The 21,004-nt window shown below is 54.0% G+C and overlaps 1 protein-coding gene across 2 annotated transcripts; it reads right to left on the minus strand.

Moving 5' to 3' along the window:
• Positions 1–190: 190 nt before the first annotated feature.
• Positions 191–19,964, minus strand: SMG9 (SMG9 nonsense mediated mRNA decay factor). Of its 2 annotated transcripts, none has more exons than XM_080828410.1 (14): positions 19,686–19,964; positions 16,970–17,125; positions 14,307–14,381; positions 13,953–14,217; positions 13,763–13,860; positions 11,890–12,002; positions 8,443–8,554; positions 6,542–6,637; positions 6,028–6,113; positions 3,432–3,538; positions 2,596–2,703; positions 2,295–2,423; positions 1,840–1,984; positions 191–724 (listed from the first exon to the last, which is right to left on the minus strand). In XM_080828410.1, exons 2-14 carry the CDS (start codon positions 17,117–17,119, stop codon positions 646–648), a joined length of 1,563 nt encoding a protein of 520 aa, XP_080684536.1. In that variant the 5' UTR covers positions 17,120–17,125; positions 19,686–19,964; the 3' UTR covers positions 191–645. The 2 variants fall into 2 exon arrangements, with proteins under 2 accessions (XP_080684536.1, XP_080684537.1); XM_080828411.1 differs by lacking the exon at positions 19,686–19,964 and adding an exon at positions 18,833–18,954.
• Positions 19,965–21,004: the final 1,040 nt, after the last annotated feature.

Consider the following 21,004-nt stretch of genomic DNA (forward strand, 5'->3'; position numbering starts at 1 on the left):
TCCTCCTCACCAAAGACTGGTTTCCATCTGCTCGTGACAACTCTATGACCTACAGTGGATGTGTCCCCGTGCGAAGGTCACTCAGGCTCTAATGGTGGCTATCGGTAATGTGCCCCCAAAGGCTGGGACCCCACTTTGCCCTGCTCCCAGGACAGCTCGCCGGGGAGAGGGGAAAAGAGAAGCACCAGAACAGGCTTGCGTGATTGTTTTTATTCAAACCACCAGGTCGGCCCCAACAAAGAGCTCCCCAAGACCCTGCTGCACCTCACAGGAAAGGGCTTAGGGTCAGGGAGGAGGGACCTGTTGTTCCTGTCCCTGTAGAGGGAGGTCAAGATGGAACCTGGGATGCTTGGGGACCATTCAGACTACTCCCACTGCCTGCTCCTGCAGGGGACCGAGGATGGGCCGCCCTGTCCCAGATCGGGGCTGGGATCTCAAAGTTGCCCCCTGAACAATACTCCATTCAGGGTGGGGGGCCTAGCCCTGGACACCTCATGTCTCTGGGCGAGAATGTCGCGGTCCCTCATCCATCAGGCCTGCTGCCACTCTCCACCCACTGGGGGGGGAGGGCAGGACACGTGCGGTCCCTCACCAACCATGGGGACCCAGAAGGGGGTTCTCCGCATGACGCTCCTTCCCTCGGCCTCAGGCCAGCAGGCGGCTGTACTCTGCCAGGGCAGAGGACTTTTTCACACCGTCCCAGATCCGGGCAGCGTAGTGGAACCTGTGGGAGGAGGTCAGCAGTCAGCTGCCCCGGCTGTGGCCTGCCAGCCTCGCACTGACCTGGCCAGGTGGGAAAGCAGGTCCTGCATACGACCTGTACGCCCTGAGACCAGAACCTCCCCGGCCGGGACGCGGGGAAGACGGCAATGCTGACGGGACTGGCCACGTTCTCAGACCTCACCCCGGGTGAGCCACACCGAGGGTGCCTGGTCTGGAACCTAGGCCTCAAGCCCCAACTCCGAGTCACCTCTGAGTCACCCCACCCCACTCAGTGTTGGCCTCTGTGGGTTGGGGTTCTAGAACTCCCTCCAGAGTCTTACAACGGTTAGTGTTAACAGCTGCGTGACCCTCGCCTCCCTGGGCTCTACCACCGACAGTGAGAGGAACAGAGCTCCCCACCCCCTCGCCCTGCACCCCCTGAATGGCTTTGCTGCTGTGTGTGCTTCCCAGAGCCCCTTCTGGCCCCAGCTGACCGCAGACCCAGGGGAGCCACGCTAGAGGCCGCACCAAGCCAAGCTAGTTCCCTCTCAAATGTGTGGCTCCTGGAAACGAGATGATGCCGACCTGATCTGCAGACCTGCTGTGGGCTCCGGACACAGTCTCATAGAGTTGGGGCTGGGAAGGCTCGGGGCTCTGTGAGAGCAGGTAGAGAAAGCCAGTTGGCAGAGAAGGAGCGAAGGTGGAGGCGGACAGTGGGACTGTGCCGTCCAGCGAGAGCTGGAGAGTGCAGCTGCTCTGGGGACATTCCAGTGTCTTCTGTGAGGCCACACTTTCTGCCCTCAGGGTCTCAGAACAAACAGTCCTCGAGCCTGACTGGGCTCACTGCTCCCACTCCTCACTGTCAAATGATACCTGGCCACAGCTGTTGTGACAGAGCTATGTGACATCTCCTGTCTCCAAGCCTAGATCTCCCCTAGTAAAATTGGTGACAAGACTTCAACCCTGCTGGCTACTCAGGAGAACCCAAGATCCCATGAAACAGCATGCCGCCAGGCATGGAAGCCATCAGCGATGTTTCCGAGAAGGAAACCGAGCTGCGGAGGGATCACTGAGACCTTTCTCTTGCCTGCACCAGGGTGCGGCCCTCACGCTGACCCCCCTGCCAAGAGCTCTTACCAGTTCTTCTCAGTGAGGATCGTGTGTGACAGCTGTGGCCGGGCCATGGACATCACCTGGCTCCGGAGCTTGCTCACCAAGGACTGGAAACTGGGGTGGCCCCGGTACCCAGGGAGCAGGGAGAAGAGTGGGCTGGCACCGGGTCCTGGAACATTGAGGTGGGGAGGATAAGGGGCCCATCCTGCCAAGAGAGGGCCTTTCCTTTCTCCTGGTCACCCAGCATCCTGGGCTGGGACACCAGGAGTACCGCCCCATTCAGACCAGTCCTTCCTGTACTTCCACAACTTGGACACACGCTCCTAAGAAAGGCTCCAAGCACCTTAGGGACAAGCCAAAGTCTCCCCTCAGACCGGTGTGGGTCCCTACCACCCCAGACCAGGGCATCCTGTGTCTCCCACCAGACCAAGGAAGAACTGGTAGCCCTTGGACCAGACTCCCTCGAGGAGGAACCGTACCTGCTCTTGGTGGGTTTTCACTCTCTGCTTCGCTGTCCATGAAGGGCACCAGGAACAAGTTGACCTCAGAGTCCAGGAAGTCAGGTGGGAGCCCGGGGAAGACATTGCACTGTAGCATGGACAGGGTACCTGCGGGAGAGAAGCCATCAGCCTGCAGGTATGATGCTCAGGGGCAGGGGAGGTACACGGATGATCTTCAAGCTAGGGGCAGGAGGCCTAGGGTCTGGACGCCGGGGCCATGGGACCAGAGCAAGAATCAAGAAGCCGCTGGCCAGCGTCGGGGTGGTTCAAGGACCCTCACCCTTGTAACGTAAGTGCGAGTGAGCCATGAGCTGGTCAATCATCAGGTGCATCTGTCGCAGCTTTCGAGGACAGAAGTCTTCTCGACGAGCTTTGTTCTGCAGGAAGACTGAGGGGTGGGAGGAGAGACGCAGTCTTGTGAGGCCACTGGGGCTTGGCTGTGTGGACTTCCCCTCTCGTGCCAAAGATCTGCGGTTACCCCTGGGTTTGGAGCACTCGTAAATATTTACGTGACATGTTACTTTGCTTCCAGGCCCTGCACCAGGCCCTGGGGACCCAGATACGAGTCAGATGTGGTTTCGGTCCCCAAGGAGCCCCCAGTCTGATCGAAAAGACAGAAGAGGAAGATAGGCACGGGATCAGGAGTGAGACGGGAAGGCACCAGGGGCTTGGTGAGACAAGAGGAAGTAGGAAGCCCCGGCCTACGGCGGCATAAATGAACTAGAACTTTGTGGAAGAGCAGTGTGTGGGCAGAGCACAGCAGAGCGAGGACGAAGCAGGCAGTGTGTGCGGCTGAGGGAGGGTGAGCAGGGTGTCGGGGGGCACTTGGGTTACGGCAACTCATTCCGAGTCTGTGCTGGAGATGCCAGGGTCAGAGAAATGGGCAGATGTGGGTCCTGTCTGCAAAAAGTGCTCATTCCGATCAAGGAGCCGGAGCCGGAGCCGGAGCCGGAGCCAGACTCAGGCTTTGTGCCCTTGGTGGCCAGGTGGGACCCTCCGAGGAAGGAGCAGCTACTCTGCTCTTTCTTCCTCCCAGCTCCCCACTTCCCCAGTGCTCCTGGTTTTTGCCTCCCATTCCTCCTCTGCCCACCCCTCCAGCCCCAGAAAACCTCTCACCCAGGTGGGGGTAGTACTCAGTGCCTTCATCGGAGCCTGAGGAGCTGCTGGACTCATGGCTGGGGGACGGGGTGGACGGCTTCACCATCTCTGCTGTCTGGAGGAACCTGGGGTTTGGGGTGAGAGGTTGGTGCTTTGGCACCAGCACCCCCATCCCACAGCCTAGAGACAGGGCTCTCTCTGTGGATCTGGTAAAAACTACAACCACACTCAGATAAATGCTGAATCCACCACACCCTATTTTGCACATAATTTTAGGGAATTCACAGACAACTCTCTCAGACACCAATCCGTGGACCCATGCTAGAAGTATGCGTTTTTTAAATGAGCTTATGCTGTTAAAAAATACTTACACAAAAACAAAACAAAACAATACTTCCATTTTTTAAAGCATTTGTAGGATCACAGCAAAACTAAACTAAATACAGGGATTTTCACAGACACCCAGCCCCCACACACACACAGCATCCCCCCACTATCAACATTCCCATGGACCTACGACCCATTATCATCACCCAATGTCCGTGGTTTACGCTAGGGTTTCCTCTTGGTGCTGTATACAACCTCTTGGTCACGAGTCCACCACACAGTATTACAATGAATGGTTTCACTCTGTGCTCCACCCTATCCACCCCTCCCTCCCCTCCCAACCCCTGATCTTTTCACTTGTCTCCACAGTTTGGCCTTTTCCAGAATGTCATATAATTGGAATCATACAGTAGCCCTTTCAAACTGGCTTCTTTTACTTAGTGATATGCACTTAAAGATATGTACTTTCTCCATGTCTTTTCATGGTTTGATTTAATATTCCATTGTCTGGATGTACCAGTTTATTAATTTACCTACTGAAAGACACAATGATGGCTTCCTAGTTTCAGCAACTATGAATAAAGCAGATTTGAGAGAGAGAACAGGTGCATGAGCGTGCAGGAGTGGGGAGAGGGGGAGAGAGAGAGAATTGCAAGCAGACTCCACGCTCAGCACGGGGCCCGATGTAGGGCTCGATCCCAAGACGGTGAGACCATGACCTGACCCAGAATCAAGAGTCAGACACTTAACCGACTGCGCCAAACAGGAGCCCCGTGAATACAGGTGCTTTATAAACATCCATGTGCAGCTTTCTGTGTGGGCCTAAATTTCAATTTATGCTATTTTAAAATAAGTTTTCCAAATACATAAAATACAACTGCTATCCGAGGTAAGGGATAATGGGACCCAATAAAAAGCTACAGATATTCTCCTCACACAGACACACACCCAAGTATGTCATCCAGTTTCAAGGGGTTCGCCTGCCAAGAAGCCCACCACTAGGCTCTGCCCCATGCCGTCCCGAGTCTACGCCCCCCTCAGAATGTGAACCGCACAGGGCAGTCTGTTTCATTCACACCTGTGTCCTCAGTGCCCAGAACAATGAATGGCATCCATAAATGTTCAGTATCTATTCACATACACAGTGGTGGTGGTGGGGGTAGTGTTTCAGAAATAAGACACTTAGATCTGGTCACAACGGCTGGCTCTCCCAGAAAGTCATTTTTACTGCTGGCCAGACCCACACTTCACCCCCACACCCAGGGTCATCTGTAAACGCCGAGCTTGCAGTCATCAGCTGCTTGCGACGTACCAGGTACTACGCTATACTGAACGCTTTCGATTCTCTTACTCAGTCTGAATAAAACAATCTGCCTATGAGTAGCCAAGGAAAAAGAAGCCACTCCCCTAGTAAGAGCTGGGGTTCAAACCCATGGCTGCCTCACTTTGGAGACACCGGCTTCCCTTGGCTCCGCTCCCCCCTCCTCAGGAGCTCCCGCTCCTTCCTTCTGTCTGGGCCCTGTGCCCAAGGCGGCTGGCCTCCACACCACTACGCTCTGGGGCCTGAAGCCAAGAGGAACCCTCGTGCCTCAGGTTCTAAGCCAGTTTTGTCTTGGGGGGGTGGATTTCTAGAACCTCCAGCTGCTTCAGGTAGGCCTCCTGCCAGATCCCAACTCCCTCCCCCTCTTGTTGCCTGCCAGGGCACCGACAGAATGGTACACACGCCTGGAGGGGATGGGCAAGGTGGCCAAGCTGGATCCCGACGATGCTCTCCACTCAACGAACGTGCATTAATTATCTAGCTTGGGCCAGGCACTGTGGGAGGCACTGGGACTCCTGGGGCGTACATTCTAATGGGGGAGGCGGACCGTAAAGAGACCCACAATGTCCTGTCAGGGAGCGATGAAGGCAAATGAAGGAAAACGTAGTAGGCTAAGAAGTGGGGACTTCAAAGGACATGAGAGAGACTGAGACTCGCAGGAGAGTATTTCTGGCTGAGAGATGGAGGAATAGCCATGGAGTCACTAGGGCTTTAACGGAAGGAGCGAGGGAAAGCGGTGAGAGAAAAGGTCAGTGAGGTGACCGGGACTGTTCCGTGGAGGACCTTGCAGGCCACACTTGGGAAGGACTTTGGATTTCATTCTGAGTGATGTAAAAAGTCAGTGGAGAGCTGTCAGCGTGTGTATGTAGGCTGGATGGCGGTGACCCACTCCAGCTCACATTCTAAAGGGGTCCCCGTGGCTGAGTCTCTGGTCTGGCTCCCCCTCCCCACCCGCCCGCTCCTCACCTGTACAGACTGAGGTCTGTGAACCAGTCCTGGACAACGATCACCACATGGCAGACGGTGAAGAGGAAAGCAGCAATCTGGAGTGACTGAGTGGGCAGGAAGGGACGACAGAGTTGAAGGTCCCCTCTGCCCAGGCCGGGGTCCCTGTTCCCAGGACTTAGCTAAGGGGGCAGCAGGGCAAGGGCCTGAGCCTTGAAGCGCCTCCTGCGTGCCCAGGCCACGCTGGCTCTTCCTTTACGGCCATCCCTAAGGTAGGCAAGGTAGGAGTGACCACCCCCACCTCACAAAGGCAGGTAACGAGGCCTGAAGGGGGAGGGGGCAGGAAATGACTTTTCTGAGGAGCAGGGCCAGGAGGTGAGCCAGACGGAACTCTCAACGCTATTCTTTCCTACAGCTCTTGGGGCCCCCAGGGCTCTTTATGAAGCAGAAACTAGGTCAACCCATATCCAGCTCCCCATCACAGGTTGAGGGGAAGGGTGCGACCTCTCCTCTAGGACGGACGTGGCCCCCTCACCTGCATCTCAACGTAGGTGTGGGGCAGGTTGTACTCTGGCGGCAGCTTGCGGTCATTGTTGATGAGGTGGTCCAAGATGGAGGGGCTCAGGATGGGCTGCAGCAAGGGAGAGGTGTCAGGAAAGGGCTGGTGGCCGGGACCCTAAAGGTCGCAGCCACCCAAGTTCCACACGTTGAAGACAAGTACCTCGCCTCTCTCAGGACGAAATGAGCTCAGAAACACGGGCAGTTTCTAATGAGTCAGTGCGAGTGAGCGAGAGGAGGTGAGAGCAGAATGTTTCAAAGCAAACACACTTCCCCCAGCCCTTTCACAAATCGTCACTGCTCTCAAGTGCCTCACACTCAAGAGAACTCTCCTATTGCTGCTAAACGTAGTGTTGACTTGAATGACAAATGTTCTTTCGAGTGTCTTTTTCTTCCCTTAGTTGTCTCAGAGGCTTTCAAAACTTCACTAAGATAATTACTTTGGTCCAAAAACAACGATTAGTGTGAAAGCTGGCGAGGATTTAAAAATTGCATCCGTGGGTGTAAAACAGTCAGTGGTGAGTGAGTTCATCACCTTTTCTCTAAGGAACACTCCATCTCAGAACCGTAAGGTTCAATCACCTTAGCAGTCTTCTTGACTTCTTACGGCCATGAGTGGAATTCTTTAAGTAAGAGGCTCTCCCACTGCTCGCTTTCCAGACTCCCAGCGCTGCGTGCTCTATTCTGCCTTAACTCCCGTTCTGTTCCACGTGGGTCTGGGATCCAGCTCACAGGGGCTCAGCTGGTCTCTAGCACAGAGACGAGCCCCTGCGCAGGGCCTGGCTCAGATCTCATGCCACATTTGTAGGTTTTCCACTCTCTGCGTCATCAATGCCTATGGGGACTCGAGCTCTGTTCCATCAACACTCAGTGAGCACCAGCTATGGGCCAGGCCCTGACCAGCAGAGCTGCTTCCCGAAGAGCTCCCGGCAGGTGGGGAGGGGGAGCGTCCACATGCAGGGGGCTGCGACACAGCAGTGCTGCCATGGAAGGTGTGTGTGGCACTGGCGGGTGCTCGGAGGAGGGGAAGCCTTCTGGGAGGAGAAGGCATTAGCTGGGCAAAAAAGACAGAGGAGAGAGAGCTTCTCATGATCATGACACTGCCAGCTAAGAGCAGGAAGTACGTACTTCATGTCTGGCACTATCCTTAGGACTTTACTTGTCTTCACTCACTGAAGCCTCACAAAACCCTACACGGTAGGCAGTAGTATTCTTCCCACTTAAGAAAACTGGGGAACAGGCGGTTTCGGATAAAGGGAACAGGCTGGGGACAGCCCAGAAGGAGAGAGATCATGGCAAGGCCTTGTGGTGTGTGTGGTGGAGCCAGACACACAGCAGAGAGGGCAGGCTAGAGTCTGAGGGAGGAAACTCCACAAGCCTTGAACACCATGCTAGGGAAGGGGACTCTGCCTGAGGTCAAGGGAGAAGACAAGGAAAACCACCAGTCACACACATGACAGGTCAGCTCTAATGACAGTGACAGGCCTGAACACTAACTATGGGCCAGATCCTATGCCAATGACAAGCACTCTGCCGGACTGTCCTACTAAATTCCTGCAATGACCCTGGGAGGCTGAGAAAAAATTATCATCCCCTTTTACAGACAAAGCAGCTGAGGTCTGGGCAGGTAGACACGGTTCAAGTCACCCAACCCGTAAGAATTAAAAGCCAAATCTGGACATACACAGACCGACTTCAGGGCCCACACATTTAACCACTGCTGCTAGAAGATTCTTTAGGCTACTGTGCACAGGAGGGATGGGAGGGGAGGGAGGGAAATTTGATAAGAGACTAAAGGCCAAGAAAAGACATTAGAATCATTCTGGGATGGAGCTGAATGGGGCACGTGTTAGGGTGGTGGGTGGCGGAGGTTGGCACCTGTGTGTCCAGGAAAACGATCCGCTCTTGGGTAATAAAGAAGTCGATGCCACTGGTCTGGTTGCCCCCGCGTTCCTTCATTTCAGCACTCTGGGCCCGGAAAACATACGCCCTGTGGAGAGGGGCAGGTGGGGTGCGTTAGAGGTCTGGTTCTTAGCCTTCGACACCTCCGGAGCACGACCCTGTGAAAGGAGCGGGTGAGGCATGGTGCCCTGCCTGCCCACAAAGCCTTCCATCCGTGGCCCCTGCTGTCTGGGGGCCTACATCTTATTCCACGACTTTACCCTCACTGCTAAGGAGATCTGTCAACTCATTCCATGAAGTCAGTAGCCTGAGGTGTTTAAGAGCAGGGACTTTGCTAGACTGCTGGGATTTCCAGCGCCAGCTCTGCCTCTTCCTGGCTAGATGGCTTTGGGCAAGTCCTTCATCTCTTTCTCCTCTGTTTCCTCATCTATATAAACGGGGATGACAACAGTCTCAAAACTCTTGGCGTTACGATGAGGCTAATGTACGGGAAGCCCCTAGAACATGCCTGATGCACAGTGGTGCGTATCTGGGAGCCATTAACCACTAACTGCACCTGCCACAGGCCAGACGCTGCAGACACAGCACTGAGCCCTCCCCACCCCAGGATGAGAGGCTGTTTGGCTGTAGAACTCGGTTCCCAGTTCTTCCCCCGTGAGGGAGGTCTCCCTCAGTTCCACCTGCGCTGGATGGGGAGAAGAGACCAAGCAAAGCAGGCAGAGCTGAGCCTTGCCCTAAACCAACTAAACTAACCTGGTCATGTTCTGTGGCTCGGACAAAGAGATTTCCTCTTTCAATCTGTAAAATCAGGGTAATGGTACCTAGCTCTCAAATGGTACTCCCCACCTCCCTGAGATGCTTAGCATGCTGTCTGACACAGAGCAAGGGCCTCCCGCCTCACGAACACTGCACTGAAGGGCTCGCATGCGTGCGGCAGCGCGGACATCTCTGCTTCCGTGGAGCTCCCGGTCCACCTCGAAAACCAAGAGAAATCAGTAAGTTCGAGCGGCAGGAAGAAGAGGTGTGAAGCCCCCTGAGTGGGGGTAACTCAGCTGGTAGAGCTGGGAAGGGATGCCATAAAAGAGGTGAATGACCACACTGAGAGTCAGAGAGGAGAGAGTTAATTATGCAACTTTAATTAAGTTGCAGGGGAGGTGCAGGGGGGATGGAGGACGGAAGCAAAGACTGTCCCAGGCAGAGGACAGGTGGAGTGTATAAGGACTCAAAGCCGAGTATGGTGAGAGCGGAGAACAAGGGGGCTGGGAGCCAGAAGGGGGTATGCAGGCCTGTGAGACATGGTAGGGAGCTGCGGCTTTGGCTAATGAGCCGGGAAAAGCCCTGAAGACATTTAAGTAGAGAAGTGAAAGGACTGGATGTGGGTTTTAAAAAGCTCCCCCTTGCGCTGCATGCTGAGGACCGTAGTGTGGAAAGAGTAGACGACAACTTCCAGGCCCGACACCCTAGGCCTCCCTTACCACCCCCCTTTTAAAGATTTTTTGACAGAGAGAGAGAGAGCGAGCGAGCGAGCGAGCGCACATGTGCACACAAGCAGGAGGAGGGGGAGAGGGAGATGCAGACTCCCCGTGGAGCTGGGAACCAGACACGGGGCTCAATCCCAGGACCCTGAGATCACGATCCGAGCCAAAGGCAGCCAACAGAGCCCCTCCCTGTACCTCTCTGACCGGGTTGCCTGTGACTTTCCATCTTGCTCACTCTGCTCCAGCCCCACGGCCTCCATGCCGTGCTGCACACACGCCAGGCAAGCTCTAGCCCCAGAGGCCAGCTTGTACCACTCCCTGGTTAGAATGTTCTCCCTCCTCCAAGTCTGCTTTTCCTCCATGTGTCCCGTGGGAGGCCTCCCCTGACCACTCGAGTTAGAACTGTCATCTAGCACCCATACTACTTCCCTAGAACCCCTTCCCCTTCTAACATAAGAACATTATCATCTTCTAACATGTCCAAGAACTTATCTGTTTGCTACAGAGGTTTTTGCCAATTTTGTTTGCTGTTGTATGCCCAGCTTCCAGAACAGCACCTAGCATGTCGTAAGCACTCGCTAAACGCTAGCTCAACTGAACTAAAGCAGGGAGACCAGTAAGGAGGCTCTTGGCATCCTCCAGGGGAGGGGTCAGGAGACAGGAATGAAGAAGGGGAGAAGCGGATGAGTTCTTAACATAATCCAGAGACCCGACGGCAAGAGTTGAAATCAAAATCCACCATGTCACAGGCGGACGTGGCTCAAAAAGACCAGCTAGGCCTGTAGAATTCGCTCTAGCTCAGGAATCTGAACTCAGAGCTGGGGGGGAATTTCGCTGGCTGGGGGAAGCAGAGATGGAAAGAATGCTATCTGAGAGCTGGAGCTGCTCCCCAGCAGAGCCAAGGTGAGCTGAAGTTATAAGCGAGTAAGTTACAAGTTATAAGAGAGGCGATGGCGCAGACCTGAGAGGAAGGGCAACCCCACAGCTCTGGTTCTAGTGGATGTATATTCTCCCAATAGTAGTTCTTAACTTGTTCGGGGTCTCCCTCAGACCCCTCTAAGATCCGGTGGAAACTGCAGACCCTTTCCTTAAAAGAAAAGCCTGACTGCCCATACGTGTAAAATTCTGCATTTACTGTTAGGAGGTTCATGGACCCCCTGATGCCCATCCATGGAATGCACGGTAGTATCACCTGTTTCATTTAAAAAACCAAACCCCTGTATTTTTTTAGACAATCCCAAGTGGCTACTACCCTTTTTCCTTCCCCACTGAGTCTTCTTTAATCAGACTGTGTATGGTCCCCCTCCTTCCTAGTCCCTGTCTTTCCCCCTTTCCTTCCCTGCCCTCAGTTTTGGTCCCTAGTTCTTAAGCTCCCTCTTCCCCTAAATCCTCTCCTGTGACTTCACACTTTACTTCACAATCATCCCATCCTTCCTCAAGAATGCAGGACTGAAGTTGGTCTAGAACCCACGCCCAACATCTGGGTCTCTTTCCCCATTCTATTTACCAGGCCTTATCAACCAATATCCCACAAGCATTTGCTCTGTGTCAGGTTCTTACTAATGTTTGCCTTCCTGATCTCATCCTTCAAATGCCCACTTTACAGGTGACGAAGTGGGATCTTGGGAGGTGAAGTAACCTGGGCAAGGGCAAACAGCTGGTGAGTGGCAGGGCTGAGAGACTGAGGTCAGCCTAAATCTAAAGCTGGGTTCTGTACCATTCCTGGGGCAAGGTAGGGAGGGAGGGAGAAACAAGACTGGTTTCCCTGGAGCTACACAAAGATTTAGTTCAGCCCCTAATCAACCTCATCTGACAAAGGCATTGAGGCCATGGGAGGTGAAACATTATCTCAAAGTCCTTTGGCAACACCACTTGCCATACCTAGGCCCACCCTTCCCCATCCCAGGTGGTGCCCACCTCCCTCCTGGCTTTCCACATCCCTTACCTCTGGTCCTCCTCGGGAGTGTTGGCCGACAATAGTGACATGACCATGGACTTGCCTGTCCCCTGGAGGCCCAGGACACCAACCACCAACACGTCAGTCTGATCCAACAGGTACTGTGGGAAGATGAAGGACTGTGATCCTCATAAATGTGTCAGTTGCTGGAGTGGGAGTGAGACTGGAGTGGGGTGGGGTGGGGTGAGGCAGAGACTTCCAGACAAGGCTGGCCTGATGAAGAAAAACTTCCATGGCTTCAATCCTGAGCTGGGCAAAGAGCCTCTGTATGTATGTGGCGGCACGAGAGCCTGGCATGGTCAAGAAGCTGACAGGAGGGGTGCCTGGGTGGCTCAGTGGGTTAAAGCCTCTGCCTTCGGCTCAGGTCATGATGCCAGGGTCCTGGGATGGAGCCCCGCATCCGGCTCTCTGCTCAGCAGGGAGCCTGCTTCCCCTCATCTCTTTGCCTGTCTCTCTGCCTACTTGTGATCTCTGTCAAATAAAAAAATCTTAAAAAAAAAAAAAAAAGAGAAGCTGACAGGAGATCAGTGTGGCTGGAACACACTGGCTAAAAGGGGAACCTGACTTTGCTGAAGAGAAGGAGAAGGGCACAGGAACGAAGGACGGGTGGAGGAAGACAGGTCTTGTCACTGACGGCTACTGGAGCAGTCTCCTGCAGGGCTTTCGGCTTCTGGAAGGCCAGGAAAACATATGGAAGCATGAAAAAGGGAAGAGAGTGCAGGAAGGGGAGGTCAGTCCTGGCTCCTGTCTGTGGGATTTAAGGGTCCCGGAAAATCCTGAGGCCTTCACCTCTGGCCCACCAGTTCTGATACCTTCTACCACCAGGGGGCGTGAGAGACACTCCTCAAGAAAAACAGGGAAGTCCTCAACTGGCTCCTTGGCATCACCTGGAGTTTTTTAAAGAAAAAAAAAGGGCAGCTAATCTCGGGCCCCGCCCTAGACACATTAGAGCAGAAAACCTAGGCCTAGCCCAGTTCAGTAAGGCAGACGCTGTCCACACATGGCCATTTAAACTTTAAATTAAGATTAAACAAAGCTATACTGGCCACATGTGGGGTATGTGGGTAAGTGCCCACGAGCCGCACAAAATGGAGAGTGGCTGCCACACGAGACGGTGCAGATACACTCTCAACACTGCACAGCGTCCTACCTGAAGAGCAGGCCTGGACACTGGCTTTTGTTCTTTTTTGTTTTAAAGCTCCCCAGTTGGTATCCGTAAGACAGTGGACACAGAAAGGCAGCAGGCCAAGTAAGAGATGGGCCTGGCCTGGTGTTTTAGTAACTCCAAGCTGCCGGAGAAGGAAAAGGGACACATCTGGGGGAATCTGGGCAGGGATGGGATGGGATGGGATGGGTCGGGTCTAGGGGGAAAAAGCAGCAGAAGAGGAGAAATGAAGCCTGGGAGACCGGAGGCAGGGCAGTCCAGAAATGTGAGGTCTGAGCTAGAGCAGGGGCCGCTGTGATGGACAGGGAACCTCTGGGGAGTGAGATTCAAACCAGTTAACGCTGGTACAACATGGGTTTCACCCAGTTAGGAAGGGAACTGGAGCAGGGTCCAGGAGGCTGCCCTGCTGTGGGATGGCTTCTGGGTGGTAGTGGGAGTCCCTCCTTGCCAACCAGTAGCCAGTAGCAAACTATTTCAGTATTTTAACAACCAGCACAGCCGATCTAGTGGAAGCCACTGCCATCCAGTCCTGGCTGAGGACTTGGATTCCTTCTCTCTCCTTGTTGCAACTGCCGGAAAGCCGGCCAGGCTCATACTGCCTGCCAAGAGGGTGGCGGTGGGGAGGTGGGGTGGACGTGGCGAGAGGTGGCACCTGGGGGAGCTCAAGCGCAGAGACACGACGTCCCCCCTCAGTACCTCAATGGCGCTGTCACACCAGTTCATCTGGTCGTCCACCAGCTTGATGCTGTGCTTCATGCGTTCTGGGGGCAGTAGTTTGGCCTGGCCCACGACCGCTGGAGACGGGGAAAGCAGGAGACAGGATGTGGTGAGGCTCCGTGTGAGGGCATTCCGGCCCCCAACCAGATCCTGCCCGGCCCCCACTCACGGTCCATGGCTGCTGGTGCGGCAGTGCCCATGCCTCGGTTCTGGATCTGGTACACAGGCTGTGTGGGCCTCTGCCCCTCCTTTTCTCCCTTGGGTGGTGCAGGGGCTGCAGGGGGCGTGGGGGCAGTGCCCTCGGGGGTGGAGGCATTTGTTGCAGCCGCAGGCCCTTTCCCCTCTTCCCGCGGCTTCATGAGGACGATGGGCTTCTCCAGAGGGGCTGGGGCAGGTGGGGCAGCAGGGGCTGCTGGAGGTGGCGGCTGCTTTGACTATGGGAGGGAGAAGTTTCCAGTCAGTGGGAGGGATCCTTGCCCTAACTGCTCCCAGCCTCCCCTTCAGAAGATTCTTCCCCGCTCACCCGCTCTGCTGGAGGTTTTGAGAGGATGATGGGGGTTTTCTGCATGACCGATGAGCTTGTCTCTTCGCTGCCATCCTGTGGTGAGGGAGGGCAGTTACTCAGGAACGGCTCCCCTGGCTCCCCTGGGACACTCCCGAAGGTCTTCACGTGCCAGGTACAATTCTAAATGCCTTCATATATCAACTTCTCAACTCCACCAACGACCCCGGGAGATAGATACGATTATCCCCATTTTACAAATGAAGAAACTGAGGTCCAGAGAGGTTAACTGCCTTGCCCAAGGTCACACAGCCAATAAGCAATGGGGTCAGGATTTGAACCCCGGCAGCCTGGCTCCAGAGCTGCACTCAGTGGCCTCTGCCAGACCAGCCCAGGCAGAAGGAGCCAGGGCTCGGGAGCTCCATGTGAGTTCAAACTTGGCCCTGCCTTTTGTTGGCTGTGTGAACTTGGATAAGGAACCACCCTCACTTCAGCCTGCTTCCTCATTTGGCGAACAGGGATAGGAATTTGAAAGTGGATGAACTGGTAAACGGCCCATGTGGCAGGAGCTCACTGCAAGGCAGCTGCTCTCCTGCCCGCTCCTCAGCTCCACTGCTGTGCCTGCCAAGCCAGGGGCCCGATTCCCACACCTTGCCCTTCTCATGCTTCCTTCGACCCACCCACGACCTGCTTAAACGGAAAGGGGAGGGGCGCCTGGGTGGCTCGGTGGGTTAAAGCCTCTGCCTTCGGCTCAGGTCATGATCCCAGGGTCCTGGGATCGAGCCCCGCGTTGGGCTCTCTGCTCCGTGGATAGCCTGCTTTCTCCTCTCTCTCTGCCTGCCTCTCTGCCTACTTGTGATCTCTGTCTGTCAAATAAATTAATAAAATCTTTAAAAAAAAAAAAAAAAACGGAAAGGGGAGAGATCCGAGTTTGAGTCTTGTTCTTTTCTGGCTCCCTGAGGAACCTCAGGAGAGCCATGAACCTTGACCGGGTCTGTTCCTTCACCATATGCTGGGGATACTGGCCTATGGTGAGGAACAAACAAAAGGGCACGAAAGTGTTCTAGAAAGAACAGTTGTGACAGAAACTACAGGAGAGGCTGTGGGCTTTCAGAAGGCCAGGGAGGAGGGGAGGATATGTGGGGCCGAGGCTGTGAGGGCAGCGAGAAGATGGTGGACAGGAGATGTACTCAGGAGGCACGATGTCCAGCAAGGGTGTCGGACTGGCTTGGGGAGGGGGGTGTCCAGGATGAGGCCCGATGGGCTGTCACGGATACTGGGAGAAGGAGAAATGGGAGGGAGCTGCTGAGATCAGCAGGGGACACAGAGGATGTGAGAAGTCCACTGACCAGTCAATGCCAAAGTCAGAGACAGACGAAAGACTCTAGAGTTGCTTCTCTAGGGGGTGAAGCTGACAGCGTAGGAAGATGGTAACGTTCCCCAGGATATGTGTGGAAGGAAGAGAGAGGCTCTGTTCTCTCCTGTGCTACAACCCAAGGGAAGGAACAAGCAAGAGCTGAGCTTACTGTGAAGAAATCATTCTTCATGTTCGCAGTTTTATGGTTCAGAAACTGGTCCCAATTGTCACCTTCTTCCCTCCCCTCTCCCCTCAACGAAAACCTCTCTCAGAGGTGGAGAAAGAACCTCAGCGGGGAGCAGGTTCTGGTAGTGAGTCACCTAAGCACACGAGGGGAGCAAGGCAGGACCTGCACCCGTGCCGAGGCTCCGGATTCCCAGTCCGGGACACTTGAGCAGAGAGAACAGCCTGTGCTTGGGCTCAGCTGGATCTGGCCTTGAGTTCTGGCCCCAAAGCTTACTGACTGTGACTTTGGGTTAAGTCCCTTCTCTTCTGAGACTCATTTTCTTCATTAGCGAACATCAAACCTAGGTTCTACTTCATGAGGTAGCTCTAAGGGTTCAGGAAGACCCCAAAGGATGTTAAAGTACTTTGCACAGCGCCAGCATACTGCATGCTGCTCAACATAGTGACAGCTGCTGTTGTTAGGGGGCGCCTGGGTGGCTCTGTTGGTCAAGCATCAGGTCATGATCTCGGGGTCATGGGATCAAGCCCTGCATCAGGCTCTATGCTCAGCGCAGAGTCTGTATCTTCTCCCTCCCCCAACTTGCACGTGTGTGCTCTCAAAAAAACAAAAAAAAAAACAAAAAAAAAACAAATCTAAAAAAAAACCAAAACCAAAAACCCAAAACAGCTGCTGCTGTTGTATGATGTGAGCTTATGGCACCTCTCAGCTCAAACTCTCCAATGTCAGTTTCATTTGGCGAAATCCAAAGTCCTTTCCCAGGCCTCTCAGGTCCAACGTGATCTGGCCTGAGGTACCTCTCTGACATGATCTCCTATCACCTTCCATTCTTCACCCTCTGCAGCCACACTGGCTTCCTGGCTGCTCCCTGAATACACCACACTTAGGGCTCAGGGCCTTCACATTTGCTCTTCACTCAGATTTTGTTATGATGTATTTCCTCACCTCTTCAGGGAGGCCCTCGCTGTCCACTTCATCTAAGACAGCGCCCTCTGTCACTCTCTGCCATTACTCTATGAGGCCAGTCAAGTTTTGTTCACAGAGCCTCAGCATCTAGATTAGTGCCTGGCACATGGCAGGTGCTTAAAAAACATCTGTGGAACGAGTGGATACATGATGTTGCCCTTGGGCCCACTCACTCACCCGTCTCTCTCTCTCCCATGGGGCAATGTAGTCCCTCTCTCGACCACCAGGCCCAGAGAGGTTCTGGGGGCCGCCAGGGCCAGGCTCCTTCCACCGTCGCCGCCTCTCTATCCCATAGAGCCCAGGCTGACTGTGGCCAGACTCAGACATGGTTGCCTACAGAGAGAAAGAGGTTGATTTCAGGGTAAAGAGATGCTCTGCAATCTATCTGGCTCACGCTGGACTGTAAGAAGGCACTTTGTTTCCAGAGAGCTCTGTGGCTGTGGCAGTGACTGCCAGTTGCCTCTCAAGATCTACTCTTTCCTCACTTCTTCCAAAAAATATAAAACTCTCAGTTCTGAGCAAGGCACTTGGCTGTCCAAAACACACTTCTCAGCATAATTTGCAGGTAGGTGGTCATGTGACTAAGTTCTTTCTGGCCACTGGTATGACACCAGAAGTGTGTTTTGGCAGCTTTCAGAAACCTTCCTTCACAGACACTGGCACATGCCTTTTGCCCTCCTTCTGGCTGAAAGGAATGTGATGTGCAGGCTGGAGCTCAAGCAGCCACCTTGGGCTGGAAGGAAGGAGAGAAGACATGGTAGAAAAAGATTCAGAGATCCCCTATTAACCTTATATTGTCTACTTCTGGATGCAGTGAGAAACAAATATATTTCTCTTACTTGTAGCCGAAACTATTCCCAACTATTAATCACTTTGCCCCAACATAAGTACAACTCATAGGGGAAGGGTCACATAAAAATGGGACATGTTCTTTCCCAAACTGCAGCAAAACATTTCCTTACACATCAGTAACATGATCCTCACTCTGACAACTACTGTTTTGATTATGGAATACTGGCATATACGGGGCATTCAAGGGCCTAATTTCATCTGGTGTCTCATCTGGCATCAGTTTGTTTACCTTCCATTTCTCATGGTCAGCTATCCCTCACACTCCAAGGTCTCACCAGTGGCTAATCTAAGGTGTTATAAAATGTACTGCTACCCATATGATCCACCCTACCATTTAACTATCTTTACAGGTCCCTCTAGGAGTTTCCCCAGCTGTTTACACTTCCTCCTAGGGAAGTGTCTTGAGTACTTAACAGTCTGTTTACAAGACTATAAGACCATTTACTATATATAGCTCACCAGTCAAGTTGGCAAACTGTAGCCTATGGACCAAATCAGGGCTGCCTTCTGTTTTTATAAATATAAGTTTTACTGGAACACAGCCACGTCCATCAATTCATAAACTGTTTATAGTTGCCTTCTTGATAGAATGGCAGAGCTGAGTAACTAAGACACAGACACTATGGCCTGCAGCATCTCTGGCCCTTGACGGTTTGCTGACCCTTGCTTAGCGCTTAAGTGCCTGTGAAATCATTCTACGAATCCCCCCTCCCACCCAAGCAAACCGTGACTAACTGGGCCTAGTGCCGGATTCTTTCTCCAGAACTGCAGTGTTTACAGGATGTGGGAGTAATTTTGCTAGCCAGGTGGGGCTTGTCTAGCTCCTTTCTCCAAGTGCCCTCTCCGCCTGCCACAAACAGCTCTAGACGGCCTGGCCTTCGGAGACAGCAGGGCAAGGCCTGTTTACACACGCTTATGGAAAACGATCCACTCAGCACTTCAATGACTGTTTACAGTCTCTGAGGGAGATTCCCTCAGAAATCGGAACTCCTCCCTTCCTTGTAATTAAGTGTTGGTTTACACATTATTCCAGAGACAGCCCCACTCCCCCACCCAGTGCTTAAGTGTCTCTCTTCTTTCCTCAATGGGGATTCCATTCCAGCGCTCCAGCATCCGTTTAGACAGCCAGAGGACCCTCTTCCCAGACTAAGTGCCCCTTGCACGTTATTCTGGGAACTTCCACGGTACCTGTGTCTGCTTGACAGCTCTATGGGGGAGCTCCCCAGAATCTGAGTCCACCTACATGCAATGTGGGGACCCCCAATATTTCCAGGCTCCTTTGAGGATTCTCCCAAAACGCCTGAAGCCAGTCTGTTCACAGGACTCTGACCGTGACCTCGCAGACGTCAGGAATCTAACTAGGCATTCTCCAGGCAGCTTCTCAGCACTCGCTCATTTCTCCACATGACCCTTGCGGGGACTCTCCCAGAACCCAAGTGTCTACTGGCAAACTTCTAATTCCTAACCCCATATTTACGCCCGCCCCCCCCACCCCCCAGAACGTAAGGGCCGATTCACACTATTTTTCTAAGGACTCTCTGACACTCAAACACGTATATTTACAAGTTTGTACATGGGGTATCCTCCCCCCAAGAACTTATGAGTCTATCGATTACTCAGAGGGCATCCCCCATATTTAGGCACCTGCTTGCAAGCCTCTTATGGGGAACCCTACAACTTAAGTTTCTTTTTACACAGTATATGGAGGACCTCTTGGGCATATAGGGTCTGTTTGCAGACCCTCTGCGAGCGTGTTCCCAAAACTTAAGTTTCCCTTTACACGTTCTCGTTGGGACCTTTGCAATACTTAGACCCTCCCAGAACCCAAGCTCCTATTTACAGATTACTTATCGGTCTCCACCCCAAGCCCGCAAGCCCGGTATTTTAAGGGTCGCTCTTCCCTCCCTACTCAAGTTACGCGAACCCGCCAGGCGTCCCAGCGACTGTTGAACGGTCGAAAAGGGGGCGGGGCCCCGAAAAGCGCCCCGCGCCCCGCCCCCTGCAGGCGCACGAGCCTCGCGCGGGCTTGAAGGACCCTTACCTAAGGCGACTGCTGATTGGCTCTTGGGGCGCAGCGCTACACGCGATTTCCGTGACGGGACTGGTGGGGGGAGGTTCCACCACAAGCCACGGACCTGTAAATGGCGTCTGGGAGACAAGGAGCGTGGGGTACACCGAGAGAGCAGGCACCGGTCACTCCGGAACCGGTCTAGGAACCCCGGAAGCGGCCCCCAGGGAACGCGGGGCCGAAAGAGGAACAGGAGGAAGTAGCGCGGGACGGAGCTTAAAGCAGGACCCGCGGCGTACCGGCTTTGCGCATGCGCCGAGGACTGGGCGCGAGAGAAAGGAACGTCAGCCCTGGGCTGAGCATGCGTCGATGGACGTGGCTGGCCTCAGCGCGCATGCGGATGACGGAGGGGGAGGAGGGAGCACTCCGCGGTTCCGCCTTAGTGCGCGTGCGCGTCTGTGGGGGGGGGGGCCCCTCTGTGGGAGTATAACACCGAGGGAGAGAGGGCGGTTACTGAGACAGCAGGTTCGAGTCCCCCCTTTTCAGTGGCCTAGGCTGGATTCAGTGGGGGTAGGTCGGAGGGGAGGAATTTCAAGGTCCTGGGCCGATAAATGCTGAGAACCCAGGAATGAATCGAAACTGGCGTGAGCGCTGGAGATTTCCCGCTCTGTAATGGGAGACAGATTAAATCACACACTGAAAGGGCCCAGGTCCGGTTGGACCTTGAAGCACGGCCAAGAGCACCCCAAGCAGAGGGAAGGGTCTAGACGGTCTCGCATTCAGAGTTCCCCCGGGGTGGAAGGTGAGGCAGCACCGATGGGCAACTCAGATTCTGAAGGGATTTCGGGGCAGGGTCTATCGGGAGACGGGACTGTGGGGAACCTCGGCGAACGCAGCAGAGGAGGAGCCCAGGACTAAGCGTCGAAAATTCAAGACTAGCCTGTGGCAGAGGCCCGTGCGCGCCTAAGGGCGAATACCGGGCCGAGCGCGCGGCCCGCGGAGGGCGCATGCGCAGCGTCTCAGCGCGGGCGGGAGGTTACCTCGGGGAGGAAAGTTCGCTCTAGAGGAGTGTGATTCATACATATGTCGGCGAGTGGGGGGAGTTTACCATTTTTCATTTGAAATCTCAAAGCGTTTTCTTATTTCTGTTTGAACAGGGAATACAGGTACATTCTGACAGGTTTCAAGCAGCCAATGGGGTACACAATAAAAATAAGTCTCCTACTCTGGTTCCCATATTCCGGTCCTAAATCACCGGCTCCCAGTTTCCTTCTGGGACTACTGTAAAGCATTGGCGTTAAGAGCTTGAGTTCCCATAAATGGGTGTTCACATATATGGCAGCCGACCTTAA

This window comes from Martes martes (genome assembly GCF_963455335.1).
Source record: "Martes martes genome assembly, chromosome: 17".
NCBI classification, from domain to species: domain Eukaryota; kingdom Metazoa; phylum Chordata; class Mammalia; order Carnivora; family Mustelidae; genus Martes; species Martes martes.

Coding starts and splice junctions, on each gene's coding strand:
- SMG9 (XM_080828410.1), bottom strand. CDS start 17,119: ATGTCTGAGTCTGGCCACAGTCAGCCTGGGCTCTATGGGATAGAGAGG. Junction 8,555..11,889: donor ACTCCCGAGGAGGACCAGAG/GTAAGGGATGTG, acceptor CCCTCTCCACAG/GGCGTATGTTTTCCGGGCCC. Junction 725..1,839: donor ATCCTCACTGAGAAGAACTG/GTAAGAGCTCTT, acceptor CTCCTCCCACAG/GTTCCACTACGCTGCCCGGA.